Below are 18,394 nucleotides of genomic sequence, written 5' to 3' on the forward strand. Positions count from 1 at the left end.
TACGTTTTCGTAATCAATATCAGTGATGTTTGATAAGTTTTGTTTGGCTATACCCGAATCTGGATTTGATTTTACGTACCATATGCGGACTTTCTCTGCTTGTAGAGACCGGCCCTTTTGCTGAATGACAGAGCATCTGCTTCAAAAGCAGGAATTTGAATCTGGACTGTGTGAATGTAGTGCGTGACGTGAAGTGGTGGACATAGTCCTCGTTCTATATAAGTCACGTTGCATAATACTCCAAGAGGGTTCATCCTTGTAAACCATCATACACAACATGGGGCTGAGATATCATCCGGCAAGAAATGATCATTTGATATGTTTCATGATCAAGATAGTGTATTAACAGGTACTTATGTACAGTTCCCATGATATCTTTATACAATATTTACAAATTCTACATCAAGTCATATGTACAAGCAGTCACCCAACCTTCTCACACTTGTCCTCTTCAATGACCCATTTCTGTTCTCCGGCTGGCGTAGTGATCATCCTGAAAACGTACTTCTTATCCAGTCCGACCAGGTAATCCCGACGAGCGTCATTAGTCCAGTCATAGGTACCATAGAAACTAGGCAGAATGGGACTATCGGTGAGCCAAACAAGGACGGAGCCAAGTGACTGCGGGATCCGGGGACCCTTGAACTTGCCGTATCGAGTGATGAACACGAGGACAAGGGCGATGGCCATGGATGAGACCATGATCAGGGCGACGATGAAGGATGAAAGGGAGCAGACGATGCTCCATGTGGGTCGCAGGATTTGGGCATCGTTGTCTGTTATTGGTTTTGGGAGGGGTTGGAGATACATGTCTTTCTGGAGGGTGAAGTATGCTGCGAAGAGCCATTGGTAGACTCGTTTCGTGGCATCGGTGAGCCCTTGGGCATCGATGGTTGTTAGTTCCGGGTTCACGTTCTGGTAGACTAGCTTAATTAGGGAACTGGGCCAGTCGGAAGGGAATAGTTTAGGTCCGTCTGTGATGGTGCCGTTTCCTATGTCTTGGATCGAGGCGATGAAGTGTTCGTGGTAGTTTGCCAGGTTTGATGTCACGTTGTCGACCAGATTTCCGCTCGTGATTGTGCTGCCGATTGGGTAGTAATACTGTAGTATCCCACTTGGATCGAATGAAATTGTGAAATTCTGGATTTTAGGAATCGGTTGGCAGTGCAAGGCGAGTGTGGGTGAGTCTGTGTTGGAGCCTACGGAATTGATTGCAAGAACGGTCAGCGTGCCATTATTGGTCACTCCACTCGGTGCCAGTAGCTGGATTGAATATGGCTCGCTTGAACTTTTATTGACGGATGGTGTACCATCCATGCCCTCGGTATCTCTACCAGTGAGGTAGGGGATATTCTCATCCTTCGAGAGGTCTTGAGTAAGCGGGACTTGATGGCAGTTCAGGTCAGCCCCGATACCCAACGTCACAGCTTCATACTTATGTTCCATATTATTTGTATGGACAGACAATGGGACAAATGAGTAATCCGGTGCTGTCCACGGAAGCAACGACACTGAATTCAACAGGGTCGATTCAATAGGACCGTTTTGGAAGAATGTGGGGACGGTGCTGGAATTGAGGATGGTGGAATAGTCGTAGCGTAACTCGACAGCCTGGGTAGGCCAGGCTGCTCGCGTGCGGCTTTGGGTAAATAGCGCACCCAGAACGGCTGGAAGACCGGTGTTAATGATACAGCACAATGCGACCAGACTTAGTACGAAGGAGCGGGAGCGTATAGACCGGAAAAACACGGTAATCGGACTTTGGGAGGACAGATTTAGCAGCAAGGAATTTTTCGCATCAACTCCCCCTTTTTGGAGGTGAATCCACGGCTCCAGGATACTAATGTTCACGTAGATGGAGTTGAACAAAGCTCGCATCATAGACGCCATAAGTGACGGTAGGATTCCCAAAGCAACAGACAATCGATCTGATGCAGAATCTGAAAGGCGTCGAAGTCGGCTATCTTTTGAACACAGAATGAACATCACTGTCATGAAACAGATGACCGCTAGCAAGCCAAGAAGTTCAGCGACAAATATGGGTTTGGATAAAAAATGGAGCCTGGCATCTTGACGTGATGCTTTCCTACTCGCTGGTTTGCTGTAGAGCACTTTCTCACGTAGTGTTCTTGGCGGGGCTTCTCCGGGAAGAAACCCCAGTTTTCGACCCGATGGCTCATCATACCAGTAGCAGCGCCATGCACGCAGCTTGCGGTTGAGTTGTCGTGCGGTTAATTTGTCAGTGTACTCGCCAAACGCCTGAACACCAGTAGGGTTAAATAGGTGCGCCACGATGCTGCACATGGCTGCGATCGATCCCGGGTCAGACTTGAGTATGTTCTCGCGCGACTGGTAGAAAAGAGCAAGCAAGATACATGTGGCTGTCCCGAGAAGAAGAATTACCTCTGATGCAATGGCAGGGAAGGTAATGACCAGGACAGCCACTTGGTCAGTTGTTCCAACCCCTTGAATAGGAGTATACGCAGCATTTGTGTTGAAGAGACGGCTCAGCAGACGTGCAAAACCAAGCTTCATATCCATACGAATTTTAGATATGAACTCGTCCCCGGAGATGGGGACCTGTGAGTACTGCGCGGAGGTAGAGCACGGGGACTTATGGGCTTCTATTCCTAGGCCACATCGGTCAAGGGAATAATTTGTTAACGTTCCATTGCCAGAGGGGCAAACATTTCCTGTAGGGCAGATGCCTCTTTTGAGATATGCTTTAAATCCAGCTATATCCAATTGCGAACTATCGAGAGCAGACATGGAGCCTTTATCGACTACAATTGCGACTACCGAGCCATTGGCCTTCATGGAAACCTCCGCCTTGGCCGTATAATACTGCATGTCACAAGAGAAGAACTGAGCCTTGGGCGTCTGTCCAACTAAGCGACCGGTATTAGTTGTGTCAATGTCGAGGAGGAATCCATATAGATCAAATGGGGCACACGGGATTGTGTCAAGCTCCCAGCGTCGGGCCTGTACAGGAGTAGCTGTCAGGTCGAAGATACCACTGTAGTTCGCATTTAAGGCGCAGTTTTGGGAAGAGTCTGAATATGATGTCAAGCGCAGGTCACGAAGCGCACAGGTTAAGGTAGAGTAGTTGGAATAATCAGCAGGTGTCTCCCCGACGATCTCAGTGACATTCGCCGTGAGTGAGTTACTGATTGGCAAATCGGAGCATGTAAGGTCGGCCCAGTACACTGTATGATTAAGTTTCCATAAAGCCGTGAAGAGTGCATCATCATCAGAGGGAAGTTCAACTGGTGGGATGGCAAAGTGTGAGAGACGCGACGGTGTCTCACCAGTATCTCCCCTTGTAAGAGAATAAAGACTCATGTTCCGTTGCGAAGATATCCATTCGGCTTGCTCTCCGACCGCCACCAGTTCCGGCCAGCCTCTCAAGGTCGCGTCAGAAGACATTGGGACGCTATCAACGTCCAGCAAGGCGCTCAGTGTAGCGGGCAGCATTAGCTGTACTAGAATATTAATGATAGACACGCCCAGCACTACCCAATGTTTTCTTCTCGCCGATGAAATAGGTGTTGATATAAAAGGTCCAAAGATATAATTAGCGGAAAGCACGTCAGCAGGAAAGACCTGCTCTTTGGATAGTTGAAAGTAGGGTTCCAAGCGGAAGACATCGTAGACCGTAAAAGACCAGAGGGTCATTAAGCACAAGCCGAGGATTGTTGGCACAAAATTGTACGCAAAAGCGACATGGTTTGGTACATCGTCTGTGTCATCGTAGAACACAAGGCCACCTCTGGCGTCACTGTACTGTCGAAGCAGCTCGAGAGCCAGCAGCATCAAGCCCATGACCAAGGCCAGGAAAAGCAGGTAAGTCGGCCGTAGCGTCCTGGGGCGCCAACCTGTCACCGACCTCTCCGCGTTCGATCCATTTCTCCACCACATCGCACACGGCGACCTTTCTGGTTCCGAATAGATCTATCGTGGGCGGGTATTAAGGGCACCTCCTCTTAGCTCTGTCCCCTAATTGTGGGGTGGTTCCGCTACTCCCGACGAAATGAAAAAAGAGCAGAGGCATTGGGTTAATCAGGAAACACCAGTTTTATGAGACATGGCATCTGATCCAGTCAGAAACCGTAGGGACCATTACCCAATCTCTGGTATCAATCAATGTCTCACCGTGTGGGGGATTTAATCTCGCCCCGTCGAGAGGTTGGAAATGTTTTTTAAGGTTTAACGAACGACGGCGGATTCCTGTGCCGATGGGGATCCACGTGATAAAAAGACCCACGGGCGGCTATACTTAGTACGCGTTCGTCATCTCCTCCACCGCCTCAACTTTCTGCCAGCCACGTGAGTGGAATCAACCAGAGCACTTTCAGTACTTCGCCTGAATGAAGAACCTAGGTTACTTCTGTACAGACCTTCAAGTACATTACTTTTAACCTCAGAATATGTGTCACGCACAAGCGCTAATTTACCACTTGACCAACTTCCACTGCATTGACATCACGAATCTGTACTCCTCTTTACAAAGTATGAAAGAGAGAAATATATATCTCCCGGATTCTCCCCTGATGTTAACACAATAGCATCAACCTACAGTTATCGATATCTGACACCTCGATTGTTCGATGTAACTTCAAGCTGTACTACGGGGAGGTGCTGAGAAGCACAGAACCTGTATACAGTGACTGTCATGAACAAATTGATCGGGCCATTGATCACCTGCTTCTTGCCATCGGCCGGCGACTCTCTTTCCGCGTCGTACTGGCAAATGTTCTCTTTTTTGACAGACCTGGGTCCGGTGTACACGATTTGGCTGCTGGAAAGCCATCGCATCCATTCCTGGGCAGTAGTGATCCTGTAAGTAAAGACCGTTTGTGTTTCAACAGTCATCTCCCACAGATAACAAAATATATGCTGAAATTATGCGATAATCACAGTCTAATGCTGTTGGGCACGGCATTTCAGTCCTGGGATTTGGGTTGCTCGCCCCTTGTACTTTGTGATCGAGCATCTTCACAACCTGGTCCCTAAGCTCCTCCATGGCCGTCACGAAATCAGACCAAATGCGCCCGGGTCCTTTCTCCCCGCGCTGATTGCAGGATACTACGGACCCCATTTTGGCAATTTCTTTCCGAAGATCGTGGCCATGCGCCAATGTTTCCACGCCATATGGCAGTTATTCCCCATCACCGTGCAGGCTCCCTTCCGCTTTCTCGAGAAATGCGCATACCCGCCCGTTCGACCGCGACCACAATAGAGGGAAGAAGCGAAAGAACACTCCACCAAGAATCTGCGCTATATTCGTTACATGTATCCAGCACTCGCTCTGGTATTTGTATTGAAATTTATTCACACTCTGCTCTCGCTTCCGGGGGGTCCATCTACAGCCAATTTAGTCTTGCCCGGGCTGTAGGAAATCTTTGGGGACGGTGTTGCGACAACCTCAAGTACGACGAGGCGATCGCGATGGCGAGCGGACTTGTTTAGGTGGTGATGAAAACCGGCGACTTGAAACAGTTGAGCACCCGTGGGACGGTGATTGGGGGATTCGCGGGAACGACTGTGATTGCCCTGGCTTAGGGCTGTAGGGAAGAGGTTTTGGCCAATGTTGCGATGACAGAGTCGCGTTGAAAAAGATTTGATTCTGGCGTTGCTTCTGTATGTATACAAAGTTGGTAGTGAAAAAAGGACCTTGCGATTCAACCTTGCGACAATTCCCAAGCATATAGTCCGTCTCGTAAGCGCGGAACAATCTCGGGCGCAATCACCTCAATCGAGATCAATTGAGATCGTATTTGTTCCACTCCGACTCACACGACCAACGCGACCCGCTTCTGACTTCTTATTGCTTTATCCGATGGGAGTCCTCGCATCACAAGGGAAATTTATTGTCGCATCTCGTCGAGAATGATCTCATAACCCGCGGGGTAAATGGCCTTTTAGGGCTGGCCGATCGAGGGCGGGCCGGAGATTATTTACCTTATTGGATTAGAACAGAAGTCTTTCGCCGATTGCCTGCTGATCAAATATTTTGCGGCAATCAAGGACCGAAATTGCGGAGAACGCTCGCCGCAAAATTACCCGATTCACAACATCCCCTCACTCCACAGCTCCCCAGACTAAACATCCATTATGAGCTGGAACTCCGCCAAACAACAACTATGGGGAACACACATCCCACCATGAATGGTTATATACCCCGCCTCCAACGGAGGTTCAACAACATAAAGGGGCCATGGTGCCCTCCAACGGATCGAAAATCATCAATCAATTCTCCTTCACAATCCCACATACACAATGGCCCCTGCTACCCTCAAAGTCGCCATCGCTGGCCTCGGCCGCATGGGTGCTCGGCACGCCCACCACTTCTATGCCCTCACTCCCCGCGCCGAAGTCATCGCCGCTTCTTCTCCCGTGCAGCATGAGCTGGACTGGGCCAAGGACAACCTTGGTGGTGCCCGCACTTACCTCGACTACGATGAGATGCTTGAAAAGGAGCAGGCCAATGGTCTACAAGCCGTTGTGATTGCATCGGCTACCAGCGTACACGCCGAGCAGGCCATCAAGGCCATCCGTCGTGGATTGCACGTTCTGTGCGAAAAGCCATTGAGTATCAATGTTGACGAGGTATGTCTTCACTCCTTTCACCTATCTCCCTAAAGAAAAAGAGAAGAAAAAGAACAAGACTCTAATTATCATGGAATAACAGTCCCAATCCGTCGTCGACGCCAAAAATGAATCCATTAAGCAATTCCCCAACCAAAAAGTCATGTGCGGTTTCTCCCGCCGCTTCGACGCCTCCTACCGTGACGCCTTCAACAAGATGAACGACGGCCTGATCGGCACCCCCAGCGTCTTCCGCTCCCAGACCTGCGACAAGCTCGACCCCTCGGGTTTCTTCGTCGAATACGCCCAATTCTCCGGTGGTATCTTCGTCGACTGCTCCATCCACGATATTGACCTTGCGCTGTGGTTCTACGGCCAGGACTCCGTGGTCAAGTCCGTCACTGCTATCGGTATCACTGCCGTCTCCCCGGAATTGAGAAAGTACAATGACCGTGATAACGCACTCGGTATTGTCGAGTTCTACGGTGGAAAGATTGCCCAGCTGTACTGTAGCCGTATGATGGCTGCTGGACAGGAAGACAGTACGTTCCTCATATCATGCTATACAGAGACCGAAAGTTGCTAACAAGAACAAAGGCACCGAGATCATCGGTACAAAGGGCAAGCTGGCCGTCAACACCCAGCCCATCTCTAACCTGGTCAACATCTACGAGCCGACCGGTATCCGTCGCGAGATCCCCCCACACTTCTATGGACGATTCCGGGAGGCTTTCATCACGGAGGCGAATGAGTTCACCGCTGCCTGTCTCGATAACACGGAGTTGCCTGTCCAGCTGGAGGGGGCTGTCGCTGCTGTCCGGATCGGAGCTGCTCTGCAGGAGAGTCTGATCTCGGGTAAGAAGATTGAGTTTGATGAGCAGGGCAACAGGATCTAATGGATATAAATATTCGGATTGGGATTCGAGCGATTATCTATTCTGGTAATAGAGATTATGTTTGATAGAATTAAAATAGACGACTTTATGGAATGCAAGTTATGGCCATTTTGGTTACTTTATTGGACTTTATATTCGGGTCGAAGGGATGGAAGATGACTGTTATTATGAACGTGACTGAAATATACCAACAAGGTACATACATACCGGATTGATAGTATGCCAAAAGGTGCAGAGAGCATTCAAAGTCCTAACAAAAAAAAAAAAAAAAAAAAGACATTCTGAATTATTCTATTCAGAAAGGTACAAATTGTCATTTCATCCACGTCTAAACACCCATATCCCATAGAGTCCCAATCCTCTCACCACAGACGAAGATCTTCGGGGAGATAGATAGTCGAGTGGAAGAGAAAGCGCATCATGAGTCGAGAATGCACGGGCTATAGCTATGATACGAATAAAATGCATTCACCTGATGAATGATGTGAGATTGGTGCTGGAGACCCTTCTTATGCATAACCTAATTAGCCCATAGTGTGATATTCATATGGTAGAACCCAGCTTACTGATTACCTTCCTGGACATGAAGCCGACACCTGAAGTTATTAAGGGAAGCCTGCTTTTCCACGAGAGTCTGGATCAATCCGTGTGGCTTTTATAACGGGATACACCAAGCATGAGCTCCAATTGCAATAGTGACTGCATACAGGATCCAATGAAAGTTAAGAGCCCACTCCAGGATACCGGCACAGTTAAATAAAGAGGAACCGCAACAATGGTAAAGCAAATACTTATGCCGGCATATGTCCAACATTTGATCAGAAGATCGCGTTTCGGACGAAGGTCGTTGATTATCGACCAGATCGAGGTACTGATTCCAAGGAGTTGGATAGTAGTAGATGTTGTGAGTTGGTAGAAATCAGAATCCGTCGCTTTCCCGGGGATGGCTTCTGCGTTGAATGAAGCTACACAAGCAGGAATAGAAGCAACCACGCAGAAAACCGGGACGAGAAAGCAAATATAGATTTTGTTTTTACATGAATAGAAGCCGTGGCTGGTGGACTAGCAGTCAATGGAGTATCTGGAGATTTGGCCGAGGTTATCCTGTCCTGTTCTTAGTGGAAGCGTTCTGTGAAAGGGATAATGGACCTACTGCTGATCAGTGGTATCCCAGTTGGCGAGAGGCTTGTGCTCATCTCCCAAATATTCACAAGCAATCGCAAGGGCGCCATCAAGTTTACCAAGCATGGCTTTGAGTTGGAGAATCTTTTCCCCGGCATATCTCTTGTCATCCGCATCTCTGACATGCCGGTCTAGCTTCTGCACCTCCTCCACTATAGCACGCAGCTCTTTCTTGGCATACTCCTCGTCTGATGGGGGATCATCGGTGAAGTAGCGGCTGTCTTCTTCATCCTTGGCCTCGTAACAGGCGTTCACTCGAAGGTATATCGCGTCCCAGTAGTACGTAGTGCGCACGGGTCTAGATATCAGATCCAACAGATCGCTCAACTCGAGATCACTCACGAACCGACTGACTCGCAGTGCGAACCTCAGGTTTCGGAGAGGATCATTCTCGATACGATCAACATAGTCCTTGGTAAGTTTCTCAAACTTTTCTGCGTCTTCGGCGTCGCCCTTGTATTTGAGTGTTTTTAAAGCCAGACTATCGAGGATGAGAAAGGCCGTCGCTATCGCTTCGAGTGTTTTGATTTCATGTTGATTGGAAGGGTATTCTCGGGCTTTTTGCTTAGTGTTTTGACGTCTATTCATGCCATGCGAGCGTGACTCTTGACTGTATAGATCGAAAGAGACTCAAGTATTATCACCAAAGAACGACAGGTTGGAAAGAAAGGTATATTAGCCCTCATTACCCCGCTGATACGTGTGAGCAGATAATACGTCGAAATACGGGTTTTTATGTATTTGAATGGTGGGTCAAGCTGCTGAGTATATTGTACAGGTCATGGATACAAGTCTCTCTCAAGGCTAATTCTGCAGGTTTGGGGACGATTGAGGCTCAGCACGAGGCTCAACACCAGGCAGGCGCGGATTTCAACAGAAATAGTAAAAGATCGATAGACAAATTTCTCGAAGTGCATCTTCCTGATAACCTTTGACAAGCAACACCTACATGAACAGATCAATGTTGGGCTTGATTCTATTGATATCTGTTCTTTTGTTAGGAGCTAAGTTGCATGACGAGAAGCGAACAAGTACTTCAGGCGACACATGGGTCCGTCCCACTGCAGACAAGCTCAATATCTGTGTGAATAATGCAGGAATAGCACGAATGCGGTACGCTCTAGACGAATAACGAAACATTGGAGATTCAACATTTTATATTATAGCTATTTACGTTCGAGAAGGTGATATTGTCAGAGACAGGAGTACTTCATTCAATCCCATCCCCATGCTTCCAGCAACATCTTTTCTACCTTCCCCGTTGGAAAGGCATGTTCCTGACGCATGGTTCTCAAAACCCCTAGCAGGGCTTCCTGCTCCCCACGATCATTGAAATACTCCCCACATAATGTGATACCCATTAAAGCTTCAATAAAAGCTGGCGGGGACTGACGATTGCACATCGCAATCCCACACAGCCGGCGCACAATATTCTTCAGCGTAGTGGCCAGTTTCCTTTGACTAGAAACCGACCCCGGTCCTAAATTAGGTCGACTTTGATCGAAAGCAACTAACAGAATGCGAGCGAGTTCGAGGTGTGTAGTCCCCGTGACGTGACAGCTCTCCAGATGCCAGATCTCTGGAAAGACCTGTCCGGAGCTGGTATCAGGCTCTCGGTAGCACATGGGCTCAAATGATTTTGGCAGGGCCAGTGTCAAGTCGCGTTCGTAATTCCGCAGCTTGTGCCATCGTGCCGGGTCGTGGTGACGACGTGAGGGTTGATCCGCGTTGTGAATGTAGCTGCTTCCGTAGCAGTATTCGAGAAGGTCGGCGCAGAAGATGACTAGTCTGTCTGCCCAGATGACGTCCTCGGCGGGGGATAGATTGCGGAATGCGTCGCAGTGGTTCATGGGGAAGTTGAGAGGGCGTTGTTTCATGAATGAGGTAAAGAGTTCTTGACGCAGGGCGACCCAGAAGGCGGCTTGGCGAAGGCCATCCGGTCTTGGGACGTGAGGAATGGTATATGGCCATAGGATGTTCGTCTGTGGAGTGGGAGAGGATAGCGGGTGGGAGGGCGAATCTGGTGGGTGTGGTGCATGGACCAGGTGGACCCCTGAGCCGTAAAGTTCCTCCTGTGAAGGATATACGGGAGGGGAGCTGTGCGGTAATGTTGCTACTAGTGGGACCTGTGCGTTAATAAACATGTTCAACATGCCTAAGAAAACTTCAGTATCCTCCTCGCCTTCGTGAAGTGGAGCGTCCATTTCTTCGTCGGTGCGAAGAATGATTGCCGCTGCCAGAAGAGCTTCATTGTGTATCTGTTCTGGATCCATGCTGAGTCGCAAAAGATCTTTAATGCATTCATTGTGATAGTAGACGGCCGATTCCTCGCTCAAATTTGGCAATAGATGGCCCTGCCACTCGACTACGCCGGCAGAGTTGCGATACCTCTGCAAGCGAGTCAGATGGCGAGCTGATGTAGTAAGTATGGCATTCAACAGGGTGGGCGAGGAACGGGCCCGTTGCGGCACCAGACGGCTGAAGTGGCGCTCGTTGTCACACAAATCAAAGCGAGGGCCAATGACCTCGGCGAAGTAGCGTAGGAGAATTGCTTGAAGGCGGATGTCAGTATTTCCAACAAAGACGACGGGTCTGTGTATCTCTCTCTGCCTCTCAGTAGGTACTATGCTTGCACCTCGATGTAGCGCAGCCGTATTTGAGCTTATCAGCGTAGTCATTTCTGACGCGGGTGTCTGCCCTTGTGTCCCACATTGAGTAGCACTCTTGGTGGAGCTGTTTGGACCCAGGGCATGAAATCGCGCATGCTCCGATTGAGCTCCTACGGCGGCCCCAGCCCGAAACGACACGTCCTCGCCGTCAATCTCTTCATTTTCAGAATCACTCGCCGAGTAGTAGCCCGAGATGACGTCCACCGTCTCGTCGATAAACCTCAGCGGGGCTAATGACCTATCAGATGCTAATCGCTTTCTTTCGTCCGGCTTGACCGATAGCGTACTTACCCGATCTACGGCCCAGCTTTACCCAGACTTGGTCTGGAGCAAAGGCCTGGTCATACTTTGCACGGCTACCAGGACGAAATTGAATCGGATTCTTGCGAGGTTTGCGCCGTACACATGTCCGGTTGTATCGCTTGCAGGGCTCACATTGGTCGGTTTCATACGTACCTAGGCAAATTAGCTTGGGTCTAGCCTTTTGCCTTTTAGATCAAGTACTTACATCGCAGATGCTTGGATCGGCAATTGATACATGGGGGTTGAAGGGGCACTGCCCGACCCTGTGGGGAGACTGGCGGCGGCCGTGGGGGTTCGGGCGAGGCCATTCTTCGATTGGCTGTCGGAGGAGGAAATGCAGTACATCATACGTGAATTGCCCCTTTCGCTTCAGGGAGTAATTCGAAGGGTAGAAGACTACATGCAGTCGAATGATAGCAGAGAGAGGACACGGTTATCGGGGCAGAATTGCCTCAAGAAAGGTTATCGGGCAAATTGGCGCCGAGGCAAAAGGCCAATCATTCTCTCCGATTGAGGGCCCACCGATTTAAATCATCCTGTCTTTTCCCCGCGTTTTCAAGGCCGCCGGAGTGATCCTGTATGTCCCAGCCAATCAGGATTCCGCTAATACGTCCAAGGAGACCCATAACGCGTTTGTATGGGCTCTTCTGGATATGTACCAACAGAGATACATGCTGGGCCACATTATAATCAGGTCTATAAAAGGACCATGTGCGTCGTGAAGAGGCAACTCTTGTTCCAGGCTTGCAATTGCCTGTGAATTCGAAACATAATCAGTCGCTTGCTTTGGTTCAATTGCCCTGTGATATAGCAACTCACCATGGCCCAAGACAAAGATGCAAAATCCCAATCTCCAACGTCCATAATGAATGATCCCAAAAAAGCGAGCCTACCCGAAAATGCACACATCGAAGTGGCCGCTGGGAGTCTCACCACGGAAACTGGCATCGACGACCTCCCAATTAGTATGTTCGTATGGCTTGTTGCCTTTACCGCTTCGATTGCTGGAATGTTGTTTGGCTACGATACTGGGATTATCAGTGCTGTTCTTGTCTACATCCATGATGGGTTAGACAACCGCACGCTCACCAGCAACGAAAAGGAATTGATCACGTCCCTCTGCTCGGGTGGGGCGTTCTTCGGATCTATTTTGGCTGGATTGACGGCGGATAAGGTATCTACATCTATATGTCACTTCGTGATCGAAACGATTAACTAACAGTTTCCCTCGCAAAATATAGTTGGGACGCAAAGCAGCAATCTATTTCGGTTGCGCGTTGTTTACAATCGGAGCTGTCCTTCAAGGCGCCGCATACACGATTGCTCAAATGGCCGTGGGTCGCGTTGTAGTTGGCTTTGGTGTGGGGTCAGCTGCCATGGTGGTGCCTTTGTATATCGCTGAAGTAGCACCTGCGAAGGCCCGTGGACGACTTATTGGCTTGAATAACATGTCAATCACCGGTGGTCAGGTAACCTCCTATGCTATCGGAGCTGCCTTTGCCAATGTCAACCATGGCTGGCGGTACATGGTAGGGCTCGGGGCATTGCCAGCCCTAATCCTGGCCGCTCTGATGCCTTTCTGCCCCGAGTCCCCACGCCACTTGGTATACAACCATCGCCAGGAGGAGGCCCGGGGCGTGCTCCGTAGAATCTACGGGCACCCATCCGACGTTCAGCTGGCTTCAGTTTTAGCCTCGATATCCGCCGCCTGTGACGAAGCTCGGGAGATCAACGAGGGCGCGACGCGGTGGACCAAAATGAAGCAGCTTCATGCCGTACCCAGCAATCTCCGGGCATTGATCAGCGCATGTGGCTTGATGGTCATATCACAACTCTCGGGTTTCAATACGCTTATGTACTACTCCTCAACACTATTTGCATTAGTAGGCTTCGATAATCCCACCGCAGTAGGGATCGTCGTCGCTGGAACCAACTTCATCATGACCTGGGTCAACATGATGGTGATCGACAAGATGGGTCGTCGCCGACTGCTCTTATCCACAGCCTGGGGTATGTCCGTCGGTCTTATTGCGATAGCGGTAGCATTCTCCTTTATTCCAGTCGACCTAGATACTCTCGATTTGAAGAGCAACAGTGTCTCTCCTCCGGCGATTGTCGTCTTGGTGTTCATTATCTGGTTCGTGCTTTTCTATGGCGTCTCGGTCGGCAACACGGCATGGATGAGCACGGATTTCTTCCCTCTGGAGGTCCGCGCGATGGGCACTATGTGGATCACCTGCTCTAGCTGGGGAAGCAATGTCATTGTATCCAGTACGTTTTTGTCCATGATGAAGAGTATGACCCCGTCTGGAGCATTTGGGTTCTATGCGGGCATCTGTGGTGTTGGGTACGTTTTGATATACTTTTTCTATCCGGAGGTGTCTGGTTTGTCGTTGGAGGAGATTAAGGAGGTATTCAAACATGGGTTTGGAGTGAGATACGCTCGGAATCTGCGCAAAGAGCGAAGGGATATTATCCAGGAGAGGTTGAGGATACAAGGCAAGACGGCTGTTGTGGGGCACTGAGTTCATGTACACTTAAGGACGGATGAAGCATGAGATTACTATCTCTCAAACCAACTTTATTTATGAATAGCTAGATTGCATCTGATGGGCCTTATGATATGCTAACTTATTTCTTACTTCTAAATTGCCCAAAGCATATCGGCGTGACATCCGTAAATCTGTACCTTGGCCAGCGGAAAGGCCGCAACCACATATTCCTTCAGCCAAAAGATATATTGGCGGGTATGTAGCTCTCTCCCGTGTCACTTGCAACACCCCCACGTAGGCACTGTTGTCCAGCTTGTTTGCCCCCTTCCGATTTGCCGATTAGTACGTTGAGTGCTAGTACTAAGCCGGCACTCTCAAGTCCTCCACAAGCCCCCGGTAGGACAAGAGGAAATATATTCCTGTTTGTGTTTGCTATAGCTATACGTTTGACAGTGCCGGACTAAACTTGCAACGGGTGAGACCATCTGTGTGCATTGATTTCCGTGAGTCCTACGGGATGAGCCTTGTCATGATTTCTTCACGCCTTGATGGATATAGATCCATGTTTTTCGAGTCAGTGAATGGGCCATAAGTAGATCCGATTGTAGCCTATGTTTGACAAAAGGTCCTTTCAGATATAGAACAAAGAAACGGACCATAAGAAGCCGACTCCCGCTTCAATCCCCTCTCACAACTGCGTCGGCCACCGTTACAGCAGTTAGGTATTTCGGGTCACACCAACAAGAGTCCCTATGAGCTTTAGTTACTCCGACAAGAAGACCATAACAGCGAACGAAAAAAACAACACTCATCATCTCCCATGATGCTAACACTCCCAAGTCACCGCCATTTTGGCTAGGCTATTCACCTTCCGTGATCACTACATGCTGTGCTGAGTAACATGGATAGTCTAGACTCTATGGCTAGGTTGAACTATTTAAATGTGACAAGGATCAGACGGGATATTTTCCTTCTACTCATGTACATTCTTATTACGACTTAGGTCTGTGAACAGGAGTGTCCTAGACATTTACCCGCCGAAATTAGAATAACCAGTTGGGGAAACATACCCTTCGCTTGTTCTTGCGCAATTAAGACCTGTATGTATGCCTCTGGTTACAGTTGCACGAAGGTATTTTCGACATTGGCAAAGAGGATACGACGTGATACTAAGTGAAAACAACTAAAGACTGCGTGTTTATGTCGGTGTGTTACAGGGCTATGCTTAGGCTGCGGAACATAAAACTAACAACTCGTGGTAGGACTCCCTGGTTGCTTACTATTCCTTTAGTGGATTCCTATGTCTATTCCAATCGAGGATCTAAAATAAAGTTCTGTAGCAACTCAAGAGCGGGGAGTACGTATACAGTTGACCTTTTACAAGGTTGCCAATTACCGCGTGGGTTAACGTAAACTTTCTAGTGTCTATGTATGCACAGTAGCAAGTCCCATAGAACCAGGTCAAGGTAAATCAATCAATAAAGAGAAATCTCTTCATAGATCATCTGAGGGCACTCCAAGGGAATCAAATGCTTCACACTCTCAACAACCTTCAACGAAGTTTTGACCCCACTTTCTTCAAGGATTCGGCAAACCTCAGCCTCAACTCGCTCTCTTGGCTCGACAACATCCAGCTCCCCAACAAGAACACTCGCCCGAATACCAGCATGACCAATGATGCCCAGAGCCCTCCTTACACTCCCAGAAACATCTTCCGCCATCCCATACGTAGGCCAAGCTTTTTTGGCAAGGTTACTCCCACTCAAGCTGTCATGGACCACCAACTCGATATCGTCTTCACTTAAGTTCTTAGTGTTTGCGAGTACGTTCTTAACGGTCCACCTTACAGACTCCTCTGTCTCGTAGGCAACCTTTTGTTGTTCTTTCATCTCCGGTGGGAGGCTGAGGGCTGTTGGCGGTGCGGGGGCTACTAGAACCAAGCCTTTCAATTCTCGAAGCAGATTCTCATTCAGGGTAGATAGCGTAGCCAGGGCTACTTTCGCTCCCATAGAATGACCCACGAATATAAAACCGTGGTTTAAAAGGTGATTCGTGCTAGCATCTTGATTCAACTTCTCAAGTGCGAGTGCAACGTCGGACGCCATTGCCGTAATTGAATATGCCATTCCATGTTCCTCAGATGGACCCATTGACTGACCCCAGCCCCGAAGGTCGAACGCAAGAATCGGATAGGTAGTATCCAGGGAAGTCGGTGAGCCGGGCGATGTGAGCTTGTGCCATGTCGAAGAAGACCCGCCCCAGTAGTGGAGGAGAACTAGAAGTGGCTTTTGGTTGTCGGTTGAAGGTCGAGAGATACGCGCGTGGAGTGATACGTCAGACGATATCTTGAGGAAGATGGACTCCATTTTATTAATATTCAAGTTGTTGCTTGTGTGAATGTCTTTCAGTATGCTTGTTCCAGGCTATTTACACTGTGATCAACCCTCCATATATAATGCTATATCTAGATTGTTGGTCTCTTCGAATTGATTCCTTATGACTCATATGCTTACAAAATACATTGTTGAGACGTTATTTGGAATTATGTCCCCATCATCATTTATATAGTACCTATGTCAGCAAATGCGGAATGATCCCGCTGGGCACATAAGCATTCTAGAGTCAACTTTCGAATCTAGTTGAAGTAAGCACTAGGTGATCCTGTCAGCAGTTTGGTTGGCCTTATTGGTGGGTAGGCTAGAGTGGGTCTGAATGCTTAGCATTAACCTAATCCGGGCTGAGATGGACAAAGTCGAGATTGGATACTGATGTAGAGCGAAACTAGTATGTTGGCATGTTTACCTTGATATAGGCTTGTAGGATGTAGATTAGGTTGGGTGGATAGCGATGTATTCATTAGAACATTTACTACCCCTAGCTAGTGATAATAAACAGTAATATATGGCCCCGTAGCATCAGAGTAGGAGAAGGATATCCACGCTTGCAGGTCGGTGCAGTCATTCAGGTCCATATGTGGTCTAAAGCACAAATTATTAGCTTATTTCTAAAGACTTGCAGATATTCAAGACGAGGCAAACTTACACATAAGAAGCCAAATTGTCAATGTATGATTGTGCGTGCTCGTGGAGCCCATGTCGTTTAAAGAATTCGACCATGACCTTTGCGACATCCAGATCATTCATTCCAGTCGTAGGGAAATAGATCTTGGGTTGTGGATATGCCTTACCGGGAAGTATCTCCAGGTTGAACAACATTGGAACAATATTGGATGGATCACCTGGGTTTCCAGGTCGGTTCTTCTGTTCACGCAGGCCATCCTGAATATCGAAAGAATTCCATAGATCGCGGACCATGGCAAGTCCTCTCATCGTCTCAGGATCTGTTATCCGGTTGCCGAGAGTCCACATGCTTACGGCATTCTCAAAGTTGACTTGGAACAGCGCGATGTAAATTTTGAATCGAGTTTTGTTAGGCTCGACGAGGTCGCAGGATATCCAGTATGGGGCGGCATTGGCCCGGACTGAGGTGAAGTACTCCTCGATCATGTTCATGGATTCACTGAAAGCACGCGTTTTATCCACGTTCCGCACCGCGCTGAACATCAACTGCGTGCGAGGAATGCCGGTGGCCAACGATTTCAGTTGAGGGTATAAGTATAACTTGACCGTCACGTCATCCTTGTTGAAATCTAGTGCTAGAAGGCTCTGTGACTTGGCCGGCTCATCATCCAATATTGCTCGCTCTAGAAGTGTATTTTCTTCTTGATCAGTCAATGATACCTCATTCACTAGCTGGTGATATAGTTGCAAGTCCAGTTTAATATCCAGCTGCTTGAAGCGGTTCAGGACCTTGCCGAGACAATGTCTGTTGCATACATCGCGACTGGTACTAGCAATGAATGTTGTCGGCTCGAAGCCCATTCGTACAGTCTTTCCGGTCTTTGTAAAGTTTTGACTGAATTCCAGTGACCCTAGTCCGCTGAGGACACTTTTGTAGAGCTTACTGCGTTGAATATCAGGCCATGGTCCAAGAAAAGGTATGACGTGTAGACCATAGAGACACAAGTGTTGATACTGCTGGTGAACATTGTATTTGCACTGTGATAGGAGCTTCCCTAGCATCGGTGCTGTGTTCTGCCACCATTGATCCTGGTCAAAATCTGGAAATCTCAGATATTTGCTGAGAACATCATATGGTTGTGGTCCATCAGTATCACCCGATGTTTGTGGCCTGTCACTGCCTTTCGACAGCGTATAGGTAGTCATAGCCGATACAAGATAAGGTGATTATGGAGCTTGGGAAT

At 48.6% G+C, this 18,394-nt stretch overlaps 8 protein-coding genes across 8 annotated transcripts; 3 read left to right on the forward strand and 5 right to left on the reverse strand.

Annotated features, from left to right (window-relative positions):
- Positions 1-423: 423 nt before the first annotated feature.
- Positions 424-3,675, reverse strand: AO090120000015 (DUF3433 domain-containing protein; the record flags this gene model as incomplete). Its single annotated transcript, XM_023237570.1, has 1 exon — positions 424-3,675. The coding sequence occupies one exon, from the start codon at positions 3,673-3,675 to the stop codon at positions 424-426; it is 3,252 nt and encodes a 1,083-aa protein (XP_023092390.1).
- A 997-nt stretch (positions 3,676-4,672) lies between these two features.
- On the forward strand, positions 4,673-5,239 carry AO090120000017 (uncharacterized protein; the record flags this gene model as incomplete). Its single annotated transcript, XM_023237571.1, has 2 exons — positions 4,673-4,839; positions 5,041-5,239. 2 exons carry the CDS (start codon positions 4,673-4,675, stop codon positions 5,237-5,239), a joined length of 366 nt encoding a protein of 121 aa, XP_023092391.1.
- Positions 5,240-6,751: 1,512 nt separating this feature from the next.
- Positions 6,752-7,484, forward strand: AO090120000018 (uncharacterized protein; the record flags this gene model as incomplete). The annotated part of the gene is made up of 2 exons (XM_001823738.3): positions 6,752-7,130; positions 7,186-7,484. The coding sequence occupies 2 exons, from the start codon at positions 6,752-6,754 to the stop codon at positions 7,482-7,484; spliced, it is 678 nt and encodes a 225-aa protein (XP_001823790.3).
- A 509-nt stretch (positions 7,485-7,993) lies between these two features.
- Positions 7,994-9,254, reverse strand: AO090120000019 (uncharacterized protein; the record flags this gene model as incomplete). Its single annotated transcript, XM_023237572.1, has 4 exons — positions 7,994-8,004; positions 8,051-8,080; positions 8,192-8,538; positions 8,638-9,254. The coding sequence occupies 4 exons, from the start codon at positions 9,252-9,254 to the stop codon at positions 7,994-7,996; spliced, it is 1,005 nt and encodes a 334-aa protein (XP_023092392.1).
- A 567-nt stretch (positions 9,255-9,821) lies between these two features.
- AO090120000020 (Zn(II)2Cys6 transcription factor) lies at positions 9,822-11,946 on the reverse strand (the record flags this gene model as incomplete). The annotated part of the gene is made up of 5 exons (XM_023237573.1): positions 9,822-9,832; positions 10,060-10,160; positions 10,182-11,565; positions 11,627-11,791; positions 11,844-11,946. 5 exons carry the CDS (start codon positions 11,944-11,946, stop codon positions 9,822-9,824), a joined length of 1,764 nt encoding a protein of 587 aa, XP_023092393.1.
- A 512-nt stretch (positions 11,947-12,458) lies between these two features.
- On the forward strand, positions 12,459-14,163 carry AO090120000021 (uncharacterized protein; the record flags this gene model as incomplete). The annotated part of the gene is made up of 2 exons (XM_001823741.3): positions 12,459-12,812; positions 12,880-14,163. 2 exons carry the CDS (start codon positions 12,459-12,461, stop codon positions 14,161-14,163), a joined length of 1,638 nt encoding a protein of 545 aa, XP_001823793.3.
- A 1,442-nt stretch (positions 14,164-15,605) lies between these two features.
- On the reverse strand, positions 15,606-16,496 carry AO090120000022 (alpha/beta fold hydrolase; the record flags this gene model as incomplete). The annotated part of the gene is made up of 1 exon (XM_001823742.1): positions 15,606-16,496. One exon carries the CDS (start codon positions 16,494-16,496, stop codon positions 15,606-15,608), a length of 891 nt encoding a protein of 296 aa, XP_001823794.1.
- Positions 16,497-17,168: 672 nt separating this feature from the next.
- AO090120000023 (uncharacterized protein) lies at positions 17,169-18,356 on the reverse strand (the record flags this gene model as incomplete). The annotated part of the gene is made up of 1 exon (XM_023237575.1): positions 17,169-18,356. One exon carries the CDS (start codon positions 18,354-18,356, stop codon positions 17,169-17,171), a length of 1,188 nt encoding a protein of 395 aa, XP_023092394.1.
- Positions 18,357-18,394: the final 38 nt, after the last annotated feature.

The sequence above is a fragment of the Aspergillus oryzae genome, chromosome 5 (genome assembly GCF_000184455.2).
Source record: "Aspergillus oryzae RIB40 DNA, chromosome 5".
Classification (NCBI taxonomy): Eukaryota; Fungi; Ascomycota; class Eurotiomycetes; order Eurotiales; family Aspergillaceae; genus Aspergillus; species Aspergillus oryzae.